The sequence below is a fragment of the Liolophura sinensis genome, chromosome 1 (genome assembly GCF_032854445.1).
Source record: "Liolophura sinensis isolate JHLJ2023 chromosome 1, CUHK_Ljap_v2, whole genome shotgun sequence".
Taxonomy (NCBI): Eukaryota; Metazoa; Mollusca; class Polyplacophora; order Chitonida; family Chitonidae; genus Liolophura; species Liolophura sinensis.
In genome coordinates this window covers 19,819,004-19,845,653 of record NC_088295.1, presented here as the reverse complement: position 1 = coordinate 19,845,653, position 26,650 = coordinate 19,819,004, and the positions used below count along the sequence as shown (strand labels likewise).

General features: G+C 37.4%; 1 protein-coding gene across 4 annotated transcripts in view; it reads right to left on the bottom strand.

Annotated features, from left to right (window-relative positions):
- LOC135461290 (WD repeat-containing protein 90-like) overlaps positions 1 to 26,650 on the bottom strand; it is a 74,647-nt gene that overhangs the window by 38,174 nt on the left and 9,823 nt on the right. For all 4 annotated transcript variants that reach the window (XM_064738304.1, XM_064738305.1, XM_064738306.1 and 1 more), the window contains exons 21-31: positions 25,530 to 25,791; positions 23,953 to 24,123; positions 23,326 to 23,454; positions 22,477 to 22,610; positions 21,883 to 21,923; positions 19,574 to 19,723; positions 18,422 to 18,513; positions 16,709 to 16,882; positions 16,065 to 16,167; positions 13,899 to 13,973; positions 13,376 to 13,422 (exon numbers count right to left, since the gene is read on the bottom strand). In XM_064738304.1, the coding sequence (XP_064594374.1) occupies positions 13,376 to 13,422; positions 13,899 to 13,973; positions 16,065 to 16,167; positions 16,709 to 16,882; positions 18,422 to 18,513; positions 19,574 to 19,723; positions 21,883 to 21,923; positions 22,477 to 22,610; positions 23,326 to 23,454; positions 23,953 to 24,123; positions 25,530 to 25,791 (1,378 nt within the window). The remainder of the gene's footprint in view (positions 1 to 13,375; positions 13,423 to 13,898; positions 13,974 to 16,064; positions 16,168 to 16,708; positions 16,883 to 18,421; positions 18,514 to 19,573; positions 19,724 to 21,882; positions 21,924 to 22,476; positions 22,611 to 23,325; positions 23,455 to 23,952; positions 24,124 to 25,529; positions 25,792 to 26,650) is intronic.

Sequence of the window (26,650 nt, the reverse complement as noted above, 5' to 3'; positions counted from 1 at the left end):
TAGCCAGTTTACTTGCAAACTTTCCTCATGTGACAAGAGTCATGTTTGTGGAGAAAAATTATTATCCAATGAGCTTCATAAATGCCTAGTAAGAGATCATCCGGTCAACCACTTCTTGTCACCAAGGCCAAAACAAATGAACAAAAACAATTCCCTGTCAAGGAAGGAGACTGAACCTATATTTAGACACAATCATTTTTTCAGCATCATATTCATAATAACTGTATACTTAAGTTCCACTGAAAGAAGTGCTAAAGAGGTTGAAAAGGTTGAAGATTTGAAAAGTTGAAGTCATATTTTATATTTTAGCAAAATTCAGTAGCCAATGCAGTTGTCCAGTCAGAATATAAGAGCAGCAGTTTTAGTTCATATTTACTATACTGCTAACCAATTATTTTGGGTCTAAGTACAAAATTGAAGTCTTGGCTCAAGATACATTTGGTGTTAAGTCTGAAAACAGTTTTGAACAACCAGGCCCAGTACTTTGACCGCTCTGCCAAAGTATACAGAAATGTGTTCAAATTGTGACAAAATTTGTTATACTATGCAACACACTGGTAGAACTTATAGTACTCAGACATGATGGTTTATAGCCACAATGATGCATAGTCATGTTTTGGTGTTATATGAAAGAAGCTGATCAAGGACTTAATATAAATCTCATGTTAGACTCCCTGTTGCATGCATAAAATGCTTGTCCTATGATGTACAAGGAATGGATGATTCTATGTATAAAATAGGGTATTATTCTTTTTGACAAAAAATAATGGGTAGCACACCACACACAAGGTGTTAAATGACAACTTATTGTGCCAATGTTATTTTTTAATTTCTTCCTTGGCAAAACAATAATAACGGTTTATTTCAAAATTCAAAAAAAGGTCATCACGTGACTGAATCTGCGTTTGTGAAATATTACAGTCTTTTACTAATTTTAACAAAACTGGCAAACTTTATAGCCCTTAAAGCCTTTATATACCTTAAAGAATTTCTATATACAACATTTATACAACATAATACTGGTGCCACTTACAAGGTACATGCCCTCAGATTCTCCATGAGGAGTCTATATATTGATGAGGGCCAACAGGAGATATTATAAAGTTCAGCAGGTGTCTCTGCCCACTGCCACGCCCACCCCATCCTCAACACCATCCACAGAGGGATCTCAACACCATCTGCGGCAAATGAACTCACCACAACAGATGCCAAACCAGCTAATTTACCAATTGTACATCACACCAGAACTTCAAGGAAAACAGGCAGTTCACTGCTGCTTTATTGAGCGAACATCTCTATAAAATCAAGGAGTGACCATTAGGGTCAAATCAATGGTTCTCTCACAGCCACCAGCATCTACATGCTCTCTTGATCTTTCAAATGTGTGTTTATGTAACTGGCTAACTGTTCTCCACACTGTCAGAGTGAGATGACCCAATCAGTAAAGGCCATGGTGTCAGCTAATATATCAGGCTGCTCACTGCTATGCATCATTCATCAGAATTCAGCTCATGCCAGCCAGCCACAGACATCAAGCCTTGCTACAGGTAAGTTCTATTAGACTGTTTTGATCATTCCTACATGAGAACAAAATACTCATAATGTTTTTGCTACATATGGTGGAGTTCTACAATAAAAATAATATTAACATAACCCATATCAGGTTATAATAGTAAATCTTTTCTGACATCCATGGGTAAATTTATTATAGAATATTTCACCTGCATGACTGATAGCAGACAGTTTTAGGAGCACAAAAACCAATGTATCTTTCTGACAGGTGATGGATTTTAATATACTGGTCAAGGAGTAGGTATCAGCCTGAATAGAGGCCATGGAAATGTATTGGTGAAGAGCAACCAATAGAGGCAGTTTTTAGATATTCTGGGGTGACATTGTGCAACAGATTCCCTGTAATGTTATAAAAAAATTACAGAATGTGAATGTTTTCAAAAAAAAAAAAAAAGTTGAAACTAATCATGTGAAATTGTCTATGATGCACTTCTTTGTGTGTACAAGTAGTTGGTGATCGTCTTATATCAGGTTCATCTATGTTTTATATATACTCTATATACATGTAAAGGTAAATAACTATTTGTGTGAATGTGTGCATGTATGAGGGACTCCAAGAAGATTGATTTTGTAACTAATTGATTTCCCTCAGAGATTTATGATTAATTATTATTATTATTGTTCACACATTCGCAGAGGACTATCGTTCTGATTGGAGGCAGTACATGTATAGGTCAGTTAGGGCCTCTTGTATCAAAAGAGAAAACACTCACAAAAAAAATGAATAGATATTCCATTTAAAAGAATTAATCCCACTAAACTGTAAACCCATCATTTCATTTTGTGCTCTTAACACACCTAGACAGGATCTGCATGCCTATACACCTCATAAGTATCATAATAAATTATTTGATGAATAATAAAATTAAAGTATTCCACCTGAAGTTTTGCCAGTAAAAATGCACCTTCAGAAGCACGCACAGGCCTTAATATCATACTTTTGAAACACAAGTTTTTCTGATGGCAAACTAATCAAATATCACAAAAAACTCTCCAATGGTGAATGAATACAAAAAAGTAGTTTCTGAAATATCTGCAAAAAATCCAGTCATTTAGTGTGAAGCCAAAAATCAGATAGACTATTTTAAAATATCAATGATCGCCATAATATATGGCTGCAATATTGCCAAAGTGGCATTAAGCTATGAGCATTCAATTTTGATCTTAATGTTGCTGTTTTATTGAAAAACAAAAAAAATAACTCGAACTGCAAATAGTTTCGGCTGGGCTTCATGTCGATTACTGTATTAGTTAATGTTACTCAGTATTAAATTAAATAAAACATAGCTATTTGAAAACATTCAATTGTGTTGGAAACTACAGAGAGTGCAGTAGAAGTGATGCAGCTACATGTACCACATGTACATGTAAGACAGCACGTAACCGTTTAGTTACCTCCAAGGCCAATGTTAAATTAATTTTCTTAAATATCTATTTCTGAAATAGGATTTTCATTCTAACATTCCTACCAAGAAAACTACTGATCGTTGTTAAAATCTATGAACATACTATGGAAAGTGCACAGATTGGGCTACAATAGTATTTGATTTACAGACCACTGAAATTATCAGTGTCCTGGTAATTATTTTTGTCTGATGGGTATTTATTGACTATAAAAATAAATTGGTCAATTTGCATCTCATTTTAAAATGTATACTCTTTGAGTTGATTTACAAGTCGAGTCTGATCCACAAGAGATATCTGTATGCAGCATAGTGTTATATACTATAAACATCTTTGTCACTAATACGTTCTTGTAAGTCTGTTTAATAAGAAAAGATAACACTAGGCCTACTGTATATATGCATCAATAAAGTATCTACAAAATGCTAAAAAAAGCAAACATTTTTATTTCTGTCATGTTTACCAAGATATCAGAGTTTAAAGTGAAAAAAAACTTCATCTTCAGCAGGCCAAACTACATCTTACTGCAAATGCCATCGAACAAAATCAGTCCTCAGAGACCACAGTTTCTGACCGATTTTAAATAAAACTGGTAAACTTCATAACCCATTCAACAAATGCATCAAATTTCAAATAAGCCGTTTTGGAGAAGAAGTTCTTTAAAAAAATGTCTATATACTGAAATAGCTCTTACAAGTTACATGTATCTAGCCTCTGCAGGCAATCCACGGATTCTCCAAAAGTAGTGTGTGATGGGTCTGCAAGATTGCCCATCTCCCAAACACCATTTGTGGAGAATAGAACACCACAACAGATGCAAAGTGTCAAACTGCGCAATGCTGTCAGATATTAGCTAATACTGGAAGGAAATATCTAGTGCAAATTGAGCTAAATGTGACAGGTGTCTGTCTACAACAGTCCTCATGTGGTCCAATAGCATACAAGAAATATGCATGTCTGTTTTACAGGTCCATGTCTGTTTTACAGGTCCATGTCTGCATAGATCATTGTTGGGGAGCTAAGAAAAAAGCAAAAAAGACAGATGCTGGCCTGTCATACAGAAGATCTTGTTAAGTGCCTGAATGTTTAATAGAAGGGGTGCCCGCTCATGCAAACACAGTCTTGCATGAATTAACACAGGAATAACTGTGGCATAAACTTCATTCCAGAAGCCTCAGGATTTGTACGAATTGCATCGTAAGTTAAACCGAAAACTAATTTCTGCACCTTTTATTAATGTAGGATATAATCATTTATAGGTTGATTTTTTCAATGATTTATTCCAAACAAGGACATACCGCCAGAAGAAATTCGGAATTTTTGAATGAGTTCAGCAAAATACAAAAATCATTGCATTTCATTCCTAATTATTAAAACCTCCTGAGTCTGTATTTTCCAAAAAAGGAAAATTAAGAGAATTACAAGGGGAAATTTATCACCGATCTAAATTGTCCGTCCGAGACATCATGCACATGCGGCACTGATAAGATTCCCAGAATGTAACTATCTCTGGAGGATTACATGTGTAACGAATAAATCTAGTAAACCGAATATGATCATCCTATTACCATACATCGATAATGTATTATAAATTATTCATAACTCCTAATGATCTGTTCAGCAGAACTGAAGTTACATGGTAAACAATACTGTGTCTAGACTAGTCTGACACTTGAAGTTAGCTTAACATCTCCTGTCATCTAGAGGGCAAGGGGAGGTTGCCCAGTCAAAAAAAAAGTCAGCCTTTGGCCATGTTTATAAATATAGCAGCTGGAGAGAGTGGATGGTTAAAGGGAAACTCTGGATAAAACTGAACATTCGATTAACCCACTAAATGTTATACACATGCCAGTAGATATCTGGAAGTCTTACCTATTTTGTAGGTTTTATTATTTGCTGTTGGCACAAATTATTTCCTGGTGGCAAATATGCCTCCTAAATACCAGTAACAGTGCCTAACAAGGTAATGTCCATTTTTTGGAACTCATCATGAATATTTGTATATTTATCTCTGGTAGAGGTTTGTGCTCAAGGAGTGCCTACTATTCAATTTTTAGAACAGCACCTGAAACCAAGATTTAATTTACAAATTTGGCTGTACTTTTTGGCAAACTTATTCATGTGTCACATTCAACCATGTATAAACCAATGCATATGACTGTGTACTGTACGTCATAACAATATCATATACCAATATTTATTTATTTATTTTTTTTTTTTATCTGATTGGTGTTTACGCCGTACTCAAGAATATTTCACTTATACGACGGCGGCCAGCATTATGGTGGGAGGAAACCGGGCACAGCCCGGGGGAAACCCATGACCATCCACAGGTTGCTGGCAGACCTTCCCACTTACGGCTGGAGAGGAAGCCAACATGAGCTGGACTTGAACAAACAGCGACCACATTGGTGAGAGGCTTCCGGGTCATTACGCTGCGCTAGCGCGCCATATCAAAAATGTTAAATATCTTCTGGCTTCTTTGAATGTTTGCCCCTTCATGAACAATGTATTAAAAAACACTCTCTCCTGACCACATTAGGCTATACTTGTAGGTAAAGGATATATTAAAATGTACTATAAAACAAACAGCATTGTTTTAACGAAAATGAAGTAAGATATGCCAAAAAATAGCAAAAAATTCATAACCTCTCTAATTAATGGATATTTTCCGTCAATTGTCAGAAACATTCTGAAATGACCTACTGGGATGTGGAAACACAGGACCAGCTTCGCGGTCCAATTCAAGCTGTTCTGACAGCTATCACCATTGACCTTACCACAGTTTGGCTACTTCATTTCTGACCACTAGGGCCTAAAGAAAACTGTAGTTTGAACCATTTTTATGTCCCAAGAAAAAAGCTAAGAAGCTTCTTTGTACTTTTATATGTTACGCCATATCATATACTCTGTATTAGAAATAAAAAGCAAGAGTTTTATGCATCCTTTAACAACAGTATGTGATGTTGTAATGTAGTTGTGTTTTTTCATGATTTTCCATACTAGAATGGGTGATTTGTATACACATATAAAGACAGTTGTCCTGACATTCGCATCCACTCACTAACTGGTTCCAGACTAGCAGTCACGCGATGTTTATCAGACGACGGCAGCGTGACCAGCCAAGCACCACCAGCCCACCATATTCACGTCAATGCGATTCTTACAGCTAATTTTATTAGCTTCGCCGATAGGTTCCATCATCAAATTTCAGTTATGGCTTCAACACCTGTGATATCTGATTGGATATCAGGTGTCTGTAAGTGTAATGATACAAGAATACCTGGTTGCCTGTTAAGCCAGTATATCTATATGTGTAGAGGTCAACCTCAGAAAGAAGTCTACACTTATATCTGTTAAGGATACTAGAGCCCCTCTTAAGCGAAATTCTGTATTTTTGCTGTGTAGCCCAAAATACTGAATGAATGGTCAATTATATATAAATTGCAGATTTTATAGATACTTTCAAAATACATCTAGCTTTTGTACTTGTTAAAATGAAGAGAAAATGGGGGGAAAAAAAAACAGTTGTTTTTCAAAATGTTATTTTGTCACCATTTGTCAACTTTTTCAATATTTCGTTGTTCATGAGGATAATTTACTATTTCAACTAATAAGGCATTCAAATAACACTGGCAGGTCATCTGATTCAACATGTTCATAAAACAGTATAATGCTTAATGTTTAAGTCAGGTGATACATTCAAATACTGACCTGTCACCTCTGAACCAATATAAAGTACAAAACAGTGTCATACACACGTCCTTTATTATTCTCATATATTCATAGATATCATCTGTGTGGTCCGTCATTTCGATAATGTAATGTGTTTTCAGCTTGCCCATTTAGCTGAATGGATGAAAAGCATTATTATGTAGCTGAATGGGGCTAATTCTGAAAATAAAAATAACAATCAGGCTGTAATTATTATTAAGCATGTAGATGTGTAGAGGATAAAAAAGACATACACAAAGTGTCTGGGAAATTGGTGTAACACTTAAGCAAGAGATGCATGGACAAAATCTGTCTACATTAAAATTCTCTATTACACTAAGTGGGAGTAATTATGAAATTAATTACCCAATTGTAATTTACCTTAAGCAAGCACAAGTTTAGATGATAGGGAAGATTTATGCTAAGTTTCATGGAAATAGGTTCAATACACTAGGAAGAGTTGCATGGACAAAATCTGAAAACAGTGAAAAGCATGATTACACAAACTCTAAAACAGGAATAATTATGAAACTAATTACTGGTTTGCCATTAAATTTAAGCATGCCCAAGATCAGGTGATAGGCAAGATGTATGGCAAGTTTCATCAAAATCAGCCCAGAAGTTTGGGACGTGTCTACAGAAGTTCGTGTCTACAGATAGACAGATGGGGCGATTCCAGTATACCACCACCAGCCTCCCTCCCAGCATCTTTGTTGAAACGGGTGTAAATATTAAAAATGAAAACATAATTTCTATTGCTGTGAAAAAAATCTTAACCTTCAATCCAATTATTATACAAGCCATTATAGAGGAGGTAAAAAAATTAAAAGGTAAACCAACACCAACACTTCCTCCCCCCCTTCCCTGCCACAGTACCATCCTTATAGGTACTTCGTACAGTTGAGCTAAAAAAAACAGTCTGATATATTTTTACTATTTATCATAGATTTTTTTTCTCAGTGATCATTAAAAAAGTGAAAGTGCTAAAATTTCAAAACGTTCAAATGTTTTGGAAACTCTTTGATATTCTTTTACTAATATCCTTAAAACTTGAAAAAAACATAAAAAATTTGAGGGATCATTTTTCGCTGAAGTCTTTGGTTATATGCATGTAAAATTTCAAAGCATTATGTTGCAAAATATGTGAGAAATAAAAGTATTCTACCAAACAACTGTTTTAAACTAAAAACAGAGAATATGACCAAATGTCATATGTGATAAACCTTGTGTGATAAACTTTGTGTCATCAATTTGTCTGCAAATAAATTTTAATCAAGAATCGTCCTGTCTCTGATCAAAACGTTAATAGATTAACCTACTTGTGCGAAAATTATAGAGCTCAATAAAGGTGTAAACTGGTGTTTTATCTTGACAGTTCTGAGCCAAACCTGCTGGAATGTTTAAAAACCTCTCCCCTGATGGCCACATAGTGGGTTGATTAAGGCTGTTGTTTTTGTTTACATGCATGTAAGCCAAAAAGCCCAAAATACCTGCATGGGCAGAGGTCTTCACAAGCAGTGGTGCACAGATTATGGACATTTGTCTGCACATAAACAGTTACAGACTTATCGTCAAATTCAAGGTACTTACAATACACACTTGGTTTTCATCCTCAAGTGACAGGAAAGACAAGAAAATGGAGAATCAAAATCTCCCTAGCTCAGTTGGTTAGCACACTAGCGCAGTGTAATGACCCAGAAGCCTCTCACCAATGCCGTCGCTGTTAATTCAAGTCCAGCTCATGCTGGCTTCCTCTGCAGCACACATCGGAAGGTCTTCCGGCAACCTGTGGATGGTTGTAGGTTTCCCCCGGGCTCTGCCCGGTCTCCTCCCACCATAATGCTGGCCACTGTCGTGTAAGTGAAATATTCTTGAGTACAGAGTAAGACACCAATCAAATCAAAATATCAAATAAAAAAATGGCCAAATTGCCCGTAGTGGGATTCTAGTATCAGAAGTTAGATCATTACAACATACAGAAAATCATTGCAGTATACAGACGATCCATGCAACATACAGAGTATCATTGCAATATACACAGGATCAATGCAATATACAGAGGATCAATGCGACAGATAACCTATAAAACAGTTTAGACAGACATCAACAAGGCCACATAATCCAAATACAACTCATACGGGTGAGCTTAAACTGACGAAAATGAAATGCAAAAACTTAACTATGAATTTATGTCTTACACGAACAAGTATTAACAAAAATATAAGTTGGTCTATGTTCCAACACCAACATCACAAACAAAAAAATCAAATTCAACAATTATTCCCAGAAAAAAAAGAATTGTAAACAGTACAAATCTCCATGCTGGTTGTCACTAAATGCTATGCAAGTGCGGCAAGTCATTTTAAATTACATGCACCAGGCCTTAAAATTTCAGGTCAGTGATCTTACTCCCTACAACTCAACTATTCTTGTGAACTAAATGTTTATATGTACAGATTTACACAAACTACTCTTTCAATGTCTGCTGAATTCATTATATGACCATCTCTGCACACTGAGTCATTTATGCACCAACTTTGAGGATAACTGGGCCAGTAATTCAGAGCAAAAGAACCATAATGTGGATTAGATTGGACCAGCTTATTAAGGTAATTAATATGCATGAAATCTGCTAACTATCCAATATCCAGGTCCTCAGATGTTTGTACAAAGTAACAGATTATTCCACCAGAAGATCAGAAGATAAAATGTTTATTGAATTATCTTGATTAAATTCCTTTTTTCATGCTTACAAAGGTTATGTGTCAATTTTGCTGAATTACCAGTATTCCCCTGATTTTATACCACATATTAACTGCGAACAAAGTTTGATAATACTTGATAATAACAAGTTCTGACAGTAGTGAAGCTTATTTATTTATTTATTTATTTGAATGGTGTTTTATGCTGTACTCAAGAATATTTCACTTATACGACGGCAGCCAGCATTATGGTGGGAGCAAACCGAGCAGAGCCCAGGAGAAACCCACGACCATCCACAGGTTGCTGCAAGACCTTCCTACGTACAGCCGGAGAGGAAGCCAGCATGAGCTGAACTCACAGCGACCGCATTGGTAGTTAAGCTTTAAGCAGTTGCACTGAAACACCCTAGATTATAACAGTTAACAGAATTATTTTTTTGCCTGCAAAACTGTTTAAATAATTAATATGAAACTCATCAACTAATTGAGCAGATAGCTGTCAGAATATTTCATCAAGTGACACTATAGTGACATGCACTTCACATTTATCCTATCCATATAGGAACAGTTAGAGGTGCTTCTTCATAATTCTGTAATGGATACTTCACTCTGCTCTTGGTGAAGGGAAGACAATCAATAATTTGCCACAAACTCTGCTATGTATACCTCTAATGTTTTACCCAATCACTCGAACCTATGCATATTGTTACTATATCTGGCCTTTACTGTGAATTCGCCCAAGGCAAATCTGTCAGTGCAGAGGTTTTTTGTTTAAAGTTAGATAGGCGTAAGCAAATATCTGTACAAATGTGTCAAAGGTTACCACTGAAATATCAACAAAACCAATGAGATAATTATAACAATTGTATTGTTACATACATTTTATTTGATCTGTTTCTTGTCTTTGCAGACAATGCCGAAGTAATGCAAGGAGAGTCAATATTTACCAAGCTTTACTAGCGAGACGTGAATTTGCACCGTAATTAAGCACTGATTGTACTTCTACATGACTGCAGATATTGACTGATGAGCTGTGCATCTGGTAACAACAACTGACAAAGCACTGGCATCGTGACACAGGTGCTACTCACAGTGTTGACATCAAGAAACCTTCAATACTGTACTAGACAAGTAGGCAACAATGCTTCACAAAAGAAACACTGTACAAGAAATGTCACTGATGGGAAACTCTTGCCTGGGATGAAGTGTTTACATCTATGGACACTAAGGCTTTCTAAGAGTTGCTTCTCATTGATAACACTGAATTTTGTCACCTTTTCAACCTAAACACCAAGAACGCCTTACAAATGATCCATAAGCACTTGTGTAAGGAAGAGATCATGGCAGATGTTTCTGAAAGTACTCACCAAGAACAAGTCAAACAATTTCTATACAAGTTGTAACACAGCTACAACTGATTGGTGCAAGCACATACATTGAGCACTAGGCATGCAGAAAACAGCTACCAAAGCTAATATGGAGTAAAAAATCATAGGGCCTACTGGGACAAAAAGATTCATTTTAACAAAAATTCACGAAAAACTGACGCACGTGGAGCTACCGTAATAGAAATGAAGAATGGAAGTCACAAGTTTATCTTTGTTGTGCTACTGCAGGCAGTACTGGTTGTTCATTCTAGTCCCTTTGCTGGCTCAAACATAAGCCAAGGGAACACTTCCTCGGACAATGGCCTGTCACCAAACCACAAGGGAGACACAGCCTACTTTGTGCTGAATGTGGGTGCTTCTATTATCTTGCTAGTGCTCATCTGCTGTGGGAACTGTCTTATACTGTACCTGGCTGTTAAACATCGAAATCAACAGACAAGCTCGGTGAATGACCTGCTCATGGCCGGTATGAGCTTACATGATCTGGCCACAGGGGTCGTGGTCACCCCTGCACATATCATAAATATCCTGGAATTGAAACAGTTAACAGAGATGGAGTGCTTGGCTTTGAATGTCTTCACATTCGCTGTGCACATTGTGTCCAGTTACACCCCACTACTGCTGTCCCTGGAGAGATTTGTGGCCATCATCTTCCCCTTCAGATACCCAGCACTCATCACAGAGAAGAAAGTCTACATTTCGCTTTGCCTCATATGGCTCTATGGTATATTTGTGGGCTGTATGCCACTGATGGGTTGGAATGATCTAGACATGGAGGACGCCATCAATTTTTGTCATGTGGAACATTTTGTCGATGGACGATATTTAGGGTTCATATATCTGGGCAATGTTGTTCCCTGCATGATATGTCAGATCGCCTTGTATACAAAGATAATACTGACAGCGCGGAATCAGGCACGCCGCATATGCATCGAGAACAGTCGTGTTGCCCCTGTAAATTCAGCTGCTACAGAGGCACCTGTTCAAAAAAATGAGAAGCGAGGGCTGCTAATATTGGCTCTGACCTCTGTGTTCTTCACTGTGTCCTACATGCCTATGATCCTGGAAACTGCCATAGACTTCAACATATACACATCAAAGTCCCTCCAAGGGACAATGTGGTCTACTGAGCTGTTCTATATAGGAGATATTATCATACTAACAAATGCTGCAATCAATCCTCTCTTTTATGCATACAGCAGAAGAGACTTTCGCATTAAAATCAAACAGATGTTTAGAAGAACACAGAGTGGATAGGTATGAAGTTTTCTGCATCACATCATGCTTTTTCACCCTATCCAAAAATTTACACCTCATTACATGTACAAAGCCTTGTGCATGATTCTGACATTCCAAGCACAATATATTTGTCCACACCAAACTCAATCTTAACTGTTAATCACTGATATCAAATTTAAATAACATCGAACAAAAATCAAAATTTTGAATGAAATCAAACTTGGCCGCAGGGGTGCATAGAAGTCATCTGGATGAGCCTATATTTGGTCTGCCCATTGAACAAAAACTGTTCTTGAGTATGGTGTAAAATGCCAATCAAATAAATGAGTAAATAAATCGACTGACTAAAATATCTTACAAAATATATAAAAAAATACAAGTCTCTAAATAATAAGGTTACAGTTTTCTTGTACCTAAAATGTGAATCACAAGCTTTATAATAGGCTGAAAACTCATCAGCTTCATTTTAGCTCTACTAGATATACTAGTTTATGAGCCTCCAGTTCCAAAGGACAAATCTCAAGAAGAGTACTGATAGTTTTTTCTTAAAGAAAGACATAACTGGGTCAGTTCTGTGTGATTTATGTCAGAATTATCACTGAAACATCAGCACATTTATATTTAGACTGTGTACAAAGTGAGGAAGTCTGTACGGATTCAAGGTTATGATCAAGGGTACCTGAAGAAACAGTTGGATACTTTGTGCCAGGATGGCACAGATAAGGCCTTTAATACTACGGCATACTGATTTTGTTTATCACTGTAAAGTTGAAAATATGTTATATTACTGAAATCATTTCGGGAAACTTTGCCAAGCACTGTATGACACCCCTTAGTGCTATGCTTCATAAAGCTGTGATATCTACAAAAAAAGACTATATTTATCATGCAATATGCTAAATCATCTGTTTGTCATCTGGAAATAGCTGTAACTATTTGTTTCATGGATTGATGGAGTGAGTGAGAGCTGTATTTGACCGTGGCAACATTGCTCAGGGGCAAGCAGACTTCTGCCTTTATTTACTTTGGCAAATCAGGGCCCTGTTATGTATTGTATATCATGAAATGTTTGTAACAGGCCTGTAACTCAGGGAAACACCTTGTCCTAATCAACTTGTCAATGTACAATGCAGGAAATCTATTTGAAATTTTCTTCTTTATGTTGTAAATCTCTCCTGCAGAGTTCATTGTTTATTTATTTATTTTTTTTTTGAAAAGCAAACATTATGTTTGTGGTTTAAATTCATTATCATGCAAGTCATAGATGTCTAATGACAACATCTGAACCTAACTGTACCTCAGTGTCTTACATTTTGTGTTTGTGAAGACCAAGAATGAAGAGAAGTATTATTTTACCTGACAATCACTCTGTAAGGCTATTGTGGATATTTCCTCAACATGGCCTACAAAATAAAATACACGTGTTATTTTTACTGACAGCAGTGTTCAATACATTTTACCTTGATAAGGATTCACATGATGTAGCATATAACGACTATTCAGTCAACCTACAGTACTTTGTTCTACCCTATTGAAAATCATCAGTGCACCATTCAAGTGACCAGGATAAGTATGGTTAAAACTACTAGTTCATAAAACAGTTGGTGATGAAACACACCTTTGTAAGTGCCACATTAAATCACTTGATAACCCTGCAATTAAATGTATATCACCTGAAAATCATCCCAAGAAGTGAAGTTTTAGAGGCTAATGAAAGTCATGAAATGTTATTTTAGCGTTGAAACTTTCCACTATTGACCTACCTTCCAAACAAATCTCAAGACATTTTTCACATCACTCTGAATCCAGTAAAATGAGTAATTTTGTCATGGGTGAAATTACAGAAATAATACAGTATTTTTGAACTTATTAAACTTACCTTGTAAGAACTGCTGAGAGCTGGTGTTTAGATCTTCCACTATGACCACACAGCCACTGGTATAAATGAACAAACCTGGAATACACGAATGAAAATCCAATGAACACACTTGTACACTGCAAAATAGCATGTAGCATTTGTCTATTACTACCCATAATGGCCTGAGTGAATGAAATCCTGGGAGAAATCTGATCACCACGGCTAAACAAAATTTGTAGCTAAATCACTGAGGCAGCCTTGAACCAGTAACAAACTTAGTCAAGGGCTAGTGGTCTTCCAGCAGAAACCACCAGGCTATATTGTCAGTCAGGCCTCCACGAGAACTGGTAGTCTTCCAGCAGAAATCATTAGGCTACATTGTCAGTCAGGCCTCCACAAGGGCTGGTGGTCTTCCAGCAAGAACCATTAGGCTACATTGTCAGTCAGGCCTCCACAAGGACTGGCAGTCTTCCAGCAGAAATCATTAGGCTACATTGTCAGTCAGGCCTCCACAAGGGCTAGCGGTCTTCCAGCAAGAACCATTAGGCTACATTGTCAGTCAGGCCTCCACAAGGACTGGTAGTCTGCCAGCAGAAATCATTAGGCTACATTGTCAGTCAGGCCTCCACAAGGGCTAGTGGTCTTCCAGCAAGAACCATTAGGCTACATTGTCAGTCAGGCCTCCACAAGGACTGGCAGTCTTCCAGCAGAAATCATTAGGCTACATTGTCAGTCAGGCCCCCACAAGGGCTAGTGGTCTTCCAGCAAGAACCATTAGGATACATTGTCTGTCAGGCCTCCGCAAGGGCTGGTGGTCTTTAAGCAAAAACCGTTATGCTATGAGCCGCTGTGGTCAATGAGTCAGCCCGGCGCAATGACCAAGAGACTCACCAATAAGATCACTGTGAGTTCAATTCTAGCTCATGCTGGCTGCCTCTCCAGCCATAGGTGGGAAGGTCTGCCAGCAACCAGCCTATGGTCATGATGGCTTCCTCCCACCATAATGCTGGCCACTGTTGTATAAGTGAAATACTCTTGAGTATGACGTAACACACTAATCAAATAAATAAATAAACACCCACGTGAGTAAGTGCCAAGACTGACAACTTTTAAAACAGTCAATTTTACATTGGTCTTTAATTTTTTTTTTTTTTTTTTTTGATTGATATTTGAAAAGGCAAACTTTGGTCGGTCAAAATATTAGAAGTGGAGAAAACTGGATTGCCCTGGGTAAACCAGTGGCCTTGGACAAGTATACTGGCAATCTTTTCCATGCATATGCCACAGTGTTGGAATGTTTCCAGCAAACTTGATGAAAGGTCATATGAAAGAGCACCGCTGCTTATTTCCACCTTGGGCACTAGAAGAAGGAGAACATGTGGAACTGAGATTATATACTGGCAATATTGTTGCCCGCGAGTGTTTTATTTTCCATATTGTCCAGGTTCTCTGAACAAGAGCAGTGATGATCATATAACAGTGTATAAGGCGGTTATACACCAGTGTATAAGCCAATTACACGCTGCTCATCAGTCACATCGTTTCATAAGTTCAGATAATGCTACTGAGATAAAGATGATACGTACTATCAAAGAAAATACAACTACAAACATGATTCCTTCAGACATGCACCTTTATTGCCTTATAGGCTCTAGAAAATTGCAAGCTACCCTGCAGCCTGTGACACAAAATGTATTTGTGCTTCTCCTAATGTCAAATATCCACAAATTTGTATTCTACCACATCTTTTCTGAAAGCCCTCAGAAAATTAAGTAACTCCTGACAAGGTGTGTAACTGTGATCAAACACCTTAAGTTCAGGTGATAAGCTTAAATAATACTAAGAATGAGAGTTTCTCTTATCCAACCTTAAAAGAGGAAGTTGTAACTTCCTCGCTTGGCGTTCAGCATGAAGGGAATACTGCAACGACTGGTTGACCCGAATCAGTATAATGGCTCGGGCGGGGCGCCTTACTTGCCTTCGATAAGGCGTCTCAGTGAAACAGCACTAGATAAAAAAGCGGTGGAAATCTGTCCTGCAACAAGGAGGCACAATACACGCACTCTAAGGATTCCTTTGTCATCATATGACTAAAAAAATCTTTAGTAAGACGTTAAACCCCAAGCACTCACTCACTCACTTATACAATCGAATGGAGTGACTACTATCTGTATCCAGACGTGTTACCTGAGTCTGGCTGCCACACCATGTTTCCCCTTCCATTCCCGTTGTACCCTATCACAGACTTCAACTTCAGGCCTGCCTGGTTTGGAGGTGCTGTGTATCGTCTCTGTAAGGGGTCACAGGTACAGGACATAAATAACTGCGAGCAGGGTATGTGCATATTGAAATAAATGCAGAAAAGCGAATATCAACCAATTAACATGTTTTTATTTTACCTTTCGCTCTTTTTTTTTTTTACATTAAATTTTGACTATTTGTCTTTTCACACCATACATTATTTTGATTACTTAATTCAGTTTTATTAGTTTACAAGGACTAATTATTAAAAATACTGAGAAAAAAGCTCCAACTATCTCATTATTAAAATGAGCAATGATACATTCCAGCAAGCAGAAAGTATTGATTCACTTAGTGTGAAGAAATGAGGAAAATACTGCAACTCTTTAACAATTTGGCATGGTATTACAAGTCTTATTTTGGCAGATTTGAACTTATTTGTTTTTGACTGAAGACATGTTGGTGAACCCTTCAATTTGATAATCCTAGCCAATCCAAATTTACATCTATAATTAATAAGGTTCATAAATGTCTTCCAAACTTGTCATTTTACACACGTTAGGTTACCAACAAATGTACATCAGAGTTACCTGTGCAAGACTGTGACTCTTCTCTCTCTGTATGAAGTGTTTGTGCACTGATGGCTTTTCCACATGTACACTTTTCTGTTTCTGGGTGTTACTTTCAGAAGAAATGTTGGATGATTTAACCTGTCTGACATGGGGACTTTCACCCTGAAAGCTTTTAGAGATGATGACAACAGCCTAGTGGAAAAATAATAACACAAGTTATCATTCAAAATTTTACATTAATTTCATAAAATGAGCGGATATACTGTACATACAGATTCCACTGAGCTGGGATATGGAATGCACCCACATAAAATTGTGAAAATTTCATGAAATTTATCATATACACAGCACACATACTGTACAGATTGCTCTAAAAGCCCTCTATGGGCTGACCCCCTCAGAAATGTACAGGTCAGAACCAACTACATGCATATGGTCCAAATGACAGTAGAACACATAGTTTTCTTCTGTGATGTTGCAATGCATGTGTACTTTATGTATGTTTTATGAGCACACGTGCACCGATAATTGTGATGTAATAAAGGACAGAACAAATGATCTCGCAGCGTTGGACCATCTTGGTGCAGGTGGAAAGAAGTGTTTTACAAGTTCCTCATTGTGCTGTTCTCAACATGTGAAAGCTGCACTCTATAAAAACATGCTTCTTTCAATTCTACAGTAGATTTGACTTTATATCACATGGTAATTCATGAATAATAAAGACAATAACATCACAATTAACACAAATGCGTTACCTGTCTCAATGAAAGTAAGCCAAACTTCGCTAACCGCCAGTTTTTTTATATGCGTCTGCCTCACGAACCCAGAAAGCCAGAAAAGATAAACTTGTGGCATGTTTTGATCAAAAGGAAGAAAACTGCACCATTAAAATGGCAAGTAACAACTTCTTTGGGAGTCTTAAAATTAAATTTTGTCATAATAATCAAAAGGAGATACCATATCAACTTTTATAAAAGAAGAAGATGATCTTAGTTTTTGGATGAGAAGCCAAGTCCCCCCTCGCAACCCAAACACGCAACGTATACATGACTGGAAAAAGCTAGTTTTTGACAGATGGATCAAAACACACAAGGTATACACGACTGGAAAAAGCTAGTTTTTGACAGTTGGATCAAAACATGCAACGTATACACGATTGGAAAAAGCTAGTTTTTGACAGTTGGATCAAAACATGCAACAAATACACGATTGGAAAAAGCTAGTTTTTGACAGTTGGATCAACACACCCAACGTATACACAATTGGAAAAAGCTAGTTTTTGACAGTTGGATCAACACACGCAACGTATACACGATTGGAAAAAGCTAGTTTTTGACAGTTGGATCAAACACATGCAATGTATACACAATTGGAAAAAGCTAGTTTTTGACACTTGGATCAAAACACGCAAGGAAACACGATTGGAAAAAGCTAGTTTTTGACAGTTGGATCGTGTTTGAGTTGATGTGTTGGTTATAGTTGTGTTAATCGTGACGGTACGATCTGAATTACTCCTGCACAATGAGGTGATATGAATCAGAATCATCTGGAAATGGGAAACCTGTTTTTGTCAAGTACAGCTTTGATGCTTAGAGGACAGCGTAGGTAAGATGTGCAGCTGAACTCAGAGCTAGCATAAATCTAAAACTTTGCAGAAACAAATTTCCAAATGTTTTACCGAAAAGCACAGTGCTGTGCCTAAGCCTCAGTGACACAACTTGTAGAGCTTACCTCATCCTCATCACTAGAGGGCGCTTTTTGTGGTGGTATCCTTGGACCAACAATAACAGCTTCCTTCACAGAGCCTTCAGAATTAACTTCATCTGTAAAAGACATTGTAGTGGTAAAGTATTTTTCTTTATTTGTATTCTCATATACACTAACCATAATTCCTTAAAGAAGAAAACTTTAAAAAATGACACTATGGGCTGAAAAGAGCACATTTTTTTCTATCTGGTGGTGCCTGCTGCATAATTTTGTGATTTTTCTTCGCCACATAAAGCCTGAAAACAGCAAAGCTGGCATAAATCGCTGAGTCCATCGCGTCCTCCATTTTTAACACCCTGTAATTTATGTTGCCTCTTAGTCAATGAGGGTCGTTAAAACTGCCGGTTTGTTCGTGTAAACTCGGAACCTACGTCCAACATTCCGGTTTCCCGATTGTCAAGCGGAAAACGAACTGTATTGTTTGCTACCTTCTGGGAAGAAGAGTTCTACCGGAAATGGATGAACTGCACCTCAACGGTTTCTGATGGCAATTCTCCTCCTAACACAGAAGACTTCAGGACTAGTTCTTAGGCAAAATGGAGTTGCCCACAGCCGATTTTGGTGCTGACTTCATTTATAATTTATCAACTTGAGGTACATATTAGAATTTTTTTTATGGCATGCACCTGCGAGGAAATGCATACTCTTTTCAATGGTATTTTTTTGATATTTAAATTTTCTTCTCCATTAACCTATTTGCGTATAGAAGAGCAACTTTAAGTGCAACATTTGTAATTTAATTTTGGTGCCAAAAATACAATGACTGGAATGGCCAATTTATAGGTTTCACAAACAGTATAATGTTACCAGTCAATGCAGAATAATGCCTTCAGAATATGCTTGAATAAACACCTTACAAACATGCAAAAATGTTGAAGAATTACATTATACACACATCTCCACTTCAAAGCCATAGACCAAGACAAATCGTATAGTGAAAAACATTCAGTCTTTAATTCATAGAGCTTTTTGAAGCACAGATGTGACAAATTCTGGGTCAAACTTCAGTTATATGTGAGCTATTGCAAAGAACAATTATAAACCATTCGAAGGCAATGCTTCCCTGAATCAGATGTGTTTTGAAGAAGCAGTGTGAGCACTCTTTGGAAATTTTACCTGTGTCTGAGGCTCTGTGGATTGAACTGAGGTCATCTATACGGACAGGTGAGTCATATTTAGCTGGTTTGGGAGGTGTCTGCCTTGGTAAATCCGTGAAGGAGTCAAATACTCTCCGAACTGGGCTGTTTGTGACTATATCAGTATTGTCTGAAAGGAGAGCAGATGATGAAATGGGAAATACTTGAAAGTGCGTGAATAAATGGACTTGATGTCACCCAATATTTCGCTAAAATACACCATCAGCGACATGCCTTATGGAATGGTTTTTCCACAATATGTTTTACATTCAGCCTAAGTAGTGTTTATGAAGATAAAGTTATATTTTCTGACCGTTTGGAAAGTATTACTCTGATGATATCCCTAAAAGTTATGAACATCTTTTCTATCGGTCTTCTTTACATGTATGAAGAATTAATGGTGAACTGAAAAGATCTTAACACTGCAAAAATCCATAAACATCTTTTCTTACTTAGCAAAACTTATCACAGACATTAGTTTTTGCAAAGGGTAATAACATTTGGCTCATTTTTCAGCATAAAAGAAAAGTATGCATTTATGCAACGTATACCTTAAAGTGAGCATAAAGTCTGCCACTATATATACATAGCAAAAAGGATACAAGACCCAGTTATCACAGGAAAATATGTAGAAAATTCTATAAAATTTTGAAAGCCGAGAAGATGAAATTCAGTATTGGGGATATGGCACTGACGGACAATTCTCTCCGAGTAGCCATGTTAGAAAAGACCTCATAAACTTGGCCAATCACTGGCGCTGAACGCGTCACATGATAATTGGCTGGCATTTCAAAAAACACTATTAGCTCCCAATTATCAGTGTGGTGTCTTATAGTGGATACACAGATATCGATGCAATAAATGGGATTTTGTGGTTAGCTCATGTCACACAGTAGCCCATGTCACAATGCATACATGTTGGGCAGGAGACTACAGTAACTTGTCAGGGTGAGCTGGAAAGTCATTGCTTGAAGAGAAGTATTTTTCCTTAGCAAGGTCAGATTTATTATGAAAATATCTTCCCAAAATCAAAATGAAAGAGTCTTTTATAAATCAGGAGGTTCTGCTTTGTTCGGTAAATTCCCTGATGTTGGTACAGCCAGCTAGACCTAATGCTTTATACACCCATGCAGGATGAGGATGAGCATGACTGGTAAAACATGATGCTTGCATCCACGAACATCACCCTGATCGAGCGCCGAACTCAAGAAACATCGGCCTATTGAAAAACTGATACTCTTTGGTTGGGTACCAGGTGTTTTTGTTTACCTTTTTCTTATTGTCACATTGTTTAATACAGATGGTACGGGAGAGTTCTAGGTTTTGTGATGTCACTCTAGTTAGCTATAACATGGCAAAATGGCATTACCAAATGAGTGGCCCCGTACTGATGATTGATTGCTATTTATTTTGTTGATAAACAAACTATGTGGAATTCTGTATGTATTAAGCTTGTCCAATGAACAGCCCTCTTTCCTCCTCTTGAATATTCAGTGTGACATTACTGTCCTTGTTTTACTCCTACCATGTGATTAACATGCATTTCCAGTCTCAGCTAAATATATATGTTCATCGTGATAATCTTGGATTTTTTAGGTCTGTGAAAACCAACTCTAAAAAGGAAGAGTTTGGGATGTACTAGAGGGCCACATCATGACTACATGCGTGGCTGTAGGCTGCCAAATGTGTCTGGAATGCCATGCCCTGAAGAGCTACTGGGCAAAGCTAAGCACGATGAAATCTGTAATCTGTTTAACAATTAAATACTCAAATACAAGCTCTACTGGCGCAGTATAGCTCCTTCATTTAACACATATGTTGTATAAATGTGTTCTTTCCTTTTCAAGGTGAGATGCAAAGCTTTCTGATTTGCTACTGAAATTAAAAAAGGCAGCAAAACAAAACTGAAGTATACTACATGCCTGAAAATTGGCAGCTGGACAAGGAACATGAAACAATATTTTGACTGGGGTCAACTGTATCATACAGGACAAAACTAATTGTTTTGTAAATTTTTTGCATTACATGAATAGCTAGACAATTTGCCATCATTTCCTACACCGACTTCAAAACTTATTTCTCAGGGTGTACTATAAAAAGAATATGTAAGTGATTAGATATTTTTGTCATTTTTTAACTCATTACAGTGTAAAATCGAAGTACAGTATCTAAGTATAAGATCAGAGGAACTGTTCATCTTTAATGTATGCTGAAGGCTTGTCAGCCATCAGCTAAGTAGGGATGGCCATCAAGCAAAATCTCTTCCTTGAATATCTGAAGAAACTGTACCTTTGCTGTGAAACCAATCTCTTTCCTGGTAATTTCTACCTCTGAAAGAAACAATAAGAAAATGGCGTGCACCAGACTTGCAAATGCCTTCAAATACCTTCAGACAAATATTTTTTGACACCTCTCAGTCTTTATTTATTTATTTATTTGATTGGTGTTATCGTCATGCTAAAGAACTTTTCACTTACATGATGGCGGTCAGGTTTATGGGTTGGAGGATACCAGAACCTCGGAGGAAGTCTGCAACATTCTCTAGTATCTGACAAACCTTTCGCTTTAAAGCTACAGCAGAAACAGCATGAGCTGGGTTTGAATGCATGTGACTCGTCAAGGGCCCAATAGTCCCAGGAAGGTGGCACTTTAACCATCTGAGCTGGTAAAGCCCCTAGGTAATCTTCAAAATTTAAACCAGTTCAATACATAGATCACACAGAAAACTGCATATGTGTGGGACTTTTGTTGAGCTTTAGGTTGTCTACATAGGCCTACTTCAACTCAGTACAACTGGAAGAAATCAAGCATTGAAATTTTGTTATTATATGATAGATAAATACTCAAATCGCTGAAAACTTCTGCAGTGAAGAAAAAACTTACTCAGGTAAATATGGTGTTGGTTGTTTATCTGCCAGAAAGTCCCACAGATAGAGGGCCTCCCCAGCACTGAGGAAGCTTTGGCCATCAGGCATGAACTGGACTTGGTTTATAGCTTCTGAGTGGCCAATGAACACCTGTGGTGCAAAGATCTTAGTCATTAGAGAAAAGCACAAACCTGCAATCCCAAAATTAAACTTGCACACCATAAATACATTTTATAACACTGCCACACACAATCTGATGGGACATCAGTCCCATATGATTGAAGTTTAATTCTCATGAATGAATACGATACATGTAGAAAAAATCAGCTTGAATTATATTGCCTAAATTATCTCTTCCTAATCTTGATATTTCAGTTTAGGGTACTAGCAGCTAAACCAACAAGTCATTTCTGAGCAAAGATCTACTTAGTGTGATGTCCAAGTAAGTAGCATCTACATTCTGGGAATCTGATCTTTATATTTCTATAACAATTCAGGCAAAGTGAATTTTTTCCATCTTCATTAAACATGGAAAGAAACTAAAAAATGACGATACCAATACAGGCATTAAAGCACAAATCTAAATCAAAGAACAAACCAACCAACCACACTTTGACCTTCAGAGCATAATTTTTAAAGTTTAAACTCAAGATAAATGGAATCTAAAATAACACTGAATGTCTAATGTAGACACTAAGATCTTTCAAACACTTTAAAAAAAGAAAAAACGGAGGAAAAAAAAATTAAGTGTGCAGGGCATTAAAACATTTTTAATGCATATATACTCCAAAAAGCACTCCTCTGTTTTGAGAACCACAAGCTGTTAAACACTGAAAAAAGCAGTCAGTAAGTGTGACAAAAATACCTGAAAGTTGATGTCTAGGTTCATGTTATAATCCCAGATTTTCACAACTCTGTCCCCAGCTGTTGCCAGATAACATCCATCTGCTGTAGTGTCCAATGACGTACAAGGTGTACGATGGATGTGCTCAACCTAATTGATAAATACACCCACACTTGTTTTAAAATGATTTTCCAGGACTAAATCAAACATTTTAACAACTTTCATTTCCCTTGAAGGTTATGTGAGCACATTAGTTTTGTGCTGTCATTTAATAATTGATCAACTGATCAAACAAATTATGGATACTTCGTAGATTATTTACACCATAAAGGCATCCATCAAGTCTGCTATAATTATCACTATAAATTTATTTATTTGATTGGTGTTTTACGCTGTACTCAATAATATTTCACTTATACGACGGCGGCCAGCTATGGTGGGAGGAAACCGGGAAGAGCCCAGGAGAAACCCACGACCATGCGCAGGTTGTTGTCAGACCTTCCCATGTACGGTCGGAGAGGAAGCCAGCATGAGCTGGACTTTAACTCACAGCCACTGCATTGGTGAGAGGCTCCTGGGTCATTACGCTGCGATAGCGCGCTAACCAACTGAGCTACCACTATAAAAGCTGACCTCTTAGTCACTCACCTCTGCTAGCAGCCTGCCTGTCTTGGCATTGAACTTGAGTAGTTTGTTACTGGCCGTTGTCACCAGCAGCTGGTTGAGGCTCTCTGGGGTGTAGACCACCTTGAGGGCTGAGTCTACCTCGGTTCTGCTGTTATCAACCACATTCATGTGTGTAATATCAATCCTCATCACCTGTAAAAGGGTAATATGCCAGTCCAGGCATTACATGTTTAGTCTGCAAGGCACAGGGTGTCCTATACAAGAAGACGCAGCTAACAGGTATGCATTGCTGATCGTGCAATTACTAATTTGTTGGCTTATCATAAAAAACCACTCAATGCGTCAAAGATGTTCAGTAGATAACATTACACTTGAATCCAGTATTGAGAGAGTAGAAATTTGTCACTCAAAACCATTCATAAACATGGGTTCACAAAGTAGTAAAGTGTTCAAAATGAAAATGGACTAAGACAAGATAGATTTCTTATAGATAACAACTTCTTGTTTATTAAGCACATGAAAATGGACAACAACGAATATCTAGTGTCCTTTCAACTATGTCAGATTGTGTTAGTTTTCACAACACAATAACCTCAGCATTATAACAATATCCTTTTGTGTTATAACAACATTCCACAGGGTTTGCAAAAAACTTCAAGAATTATGACATCAAATGGATTAGCTGCCATTTATTAAAAAGTTCTATATATGCCTGAATACTGTATTCTGAGTAATCACAATACTGTATTCCGAGTAATCACAATACTGTATTCTGAGTAATCACAATGCTGTATTCTGAGTAATCACAATACTGTATTCTGAGCAATCACAATACTGTATTCTGAGCAATCACAATACTGTATTCCGAGTAATCACAATACTGTATTCCGAGTAATCACAATACTGTATTCTGAGTAATCACAATACTGTATTCCGAGTAATCACAATACTGTATCCTGAGCAATCAAAATACTGTATCCTGAGCAATCAAAATACTGTATCCTGAGTAATCAAAATGCTGTATTCTGAGTAATCACAATGCTGTATTCTGAGCAATCACAACACTGTATTCTGAGCAATCACAATACTGTATTCTGAGCAATCATGATACTGTATTCTGAGCAATCACAATACTGTATTCTGAGTAATCAAAATGCTGTATCCTGAGTAATCACAATGCTGTATTCTGAGTAATCACAATGCTGTATTCTGAGTAATCACAATACTGTATTCTGAGCAATCACAACACTGTATTCTGAGCAATCACGATACTGTATTCTGAGCAATCATGATACTGTATTCTGAGCAATCACAATACTGTATTCTGAGTAATCAAAATGCTGTATCCTGAGTAATCACAATGCTGTATTCTGAGCAATCACAATACTGTATTCTGAGCAATCACAATACTGTATTCTGAGTAATCAAAATGCTGTATCCTGAGTAATCACAATGCTGTATTCTGAGTAATCACAATGCTGTATTCTGAGTAATCAAAACACTGTATTTTGACCATTTTTGGTAACTATACTGTTCCCATTATCAAAGAGGTACTGTATTGCACATAAATTAGTTACCATAAATCGTCAAATGCTTACTTCATCCAGTGACCTTCCACTGGCTACACTTATCGTGTACTCTGTGGGACCTATAAAGGCAATGTACTCTCCCCTTGGACTGACCGCCACAGCGTCTGGCCCAAACTTCTCTCCCCGAGCCACAGTGTTGCCCAGCAAGCGGATGAGTTCATAGCTGTTGTCAGAGCAGTCGTATAGTGCGATGGAGCCCAGAGATCCCACGCTATACATGTAGTCACCATTAGGTGAATAGGCTAGTCCTATGACTTTACCCCAGTGTTGCCTGAGAAAGAAACAGGTAGGGGACATATACACAATGCTTAATATAGCAGATGATGAGGCATGACTATTTACTATGTTAAATGACCTTTCAAAAAAAGTGCATTTTTTAGACACAAATAAATTTCCCAAAATATTACTGTTAGTGCCAAAACCCTACCTTCATCACCCTATCTTCCAAACAGATGTGAAAATAGCTTTCTGAGATCAAAAGAATTCTCAGAATCAGACAAAACGTGCAATTTAGTCATGGGCAAAATTTTGCAATTATTTACAATAATCATTTACAGTGATTCACTGTTGTCAGTTTATTGTAAAAGCGGCACTTATTTACTATTTGTTTCACGACGACCTGCATTTGTTCATAAACAATGTATCATGTAAAGTCTCTTTTATGTGGTCCGAATTTTTGCACCAACTTAAAGATGAACCATACACCTGGCCTTTTTCCAGCCGTAGGCTTAAACCTTTCTGCAACCTGTTTCAGGACGGATCATACACTTGGTCTTTTCCCAGGTGTAGACTTAAACCTCTTTGCCATATGTTTCAGGATGGGTCATACAGCTGGCCTTTTCCCAGGTGTAGACTCAAAACTATCCGCCACCTGTTTCAGGATGGATCATAAACCTGGCCTTTTCCCCAGGTTTTGGCTTAAACCTCTCTGCCACCTGTATCAGGATGGATCATACAGCTGGTCTTAAGGTTTAGGCTTAAATCACTTTCCACCTATTGAAGCCAGATTTTTCCCAGGTGTAAGCTTAAACTTCTTTACCATATGTTTACAGATGGATCATACACCTGGCCCTTTCCCTGGTGTAGACTTAAACCTCTTGCCACCTGTTTCAGAATGGGTCATACACCTG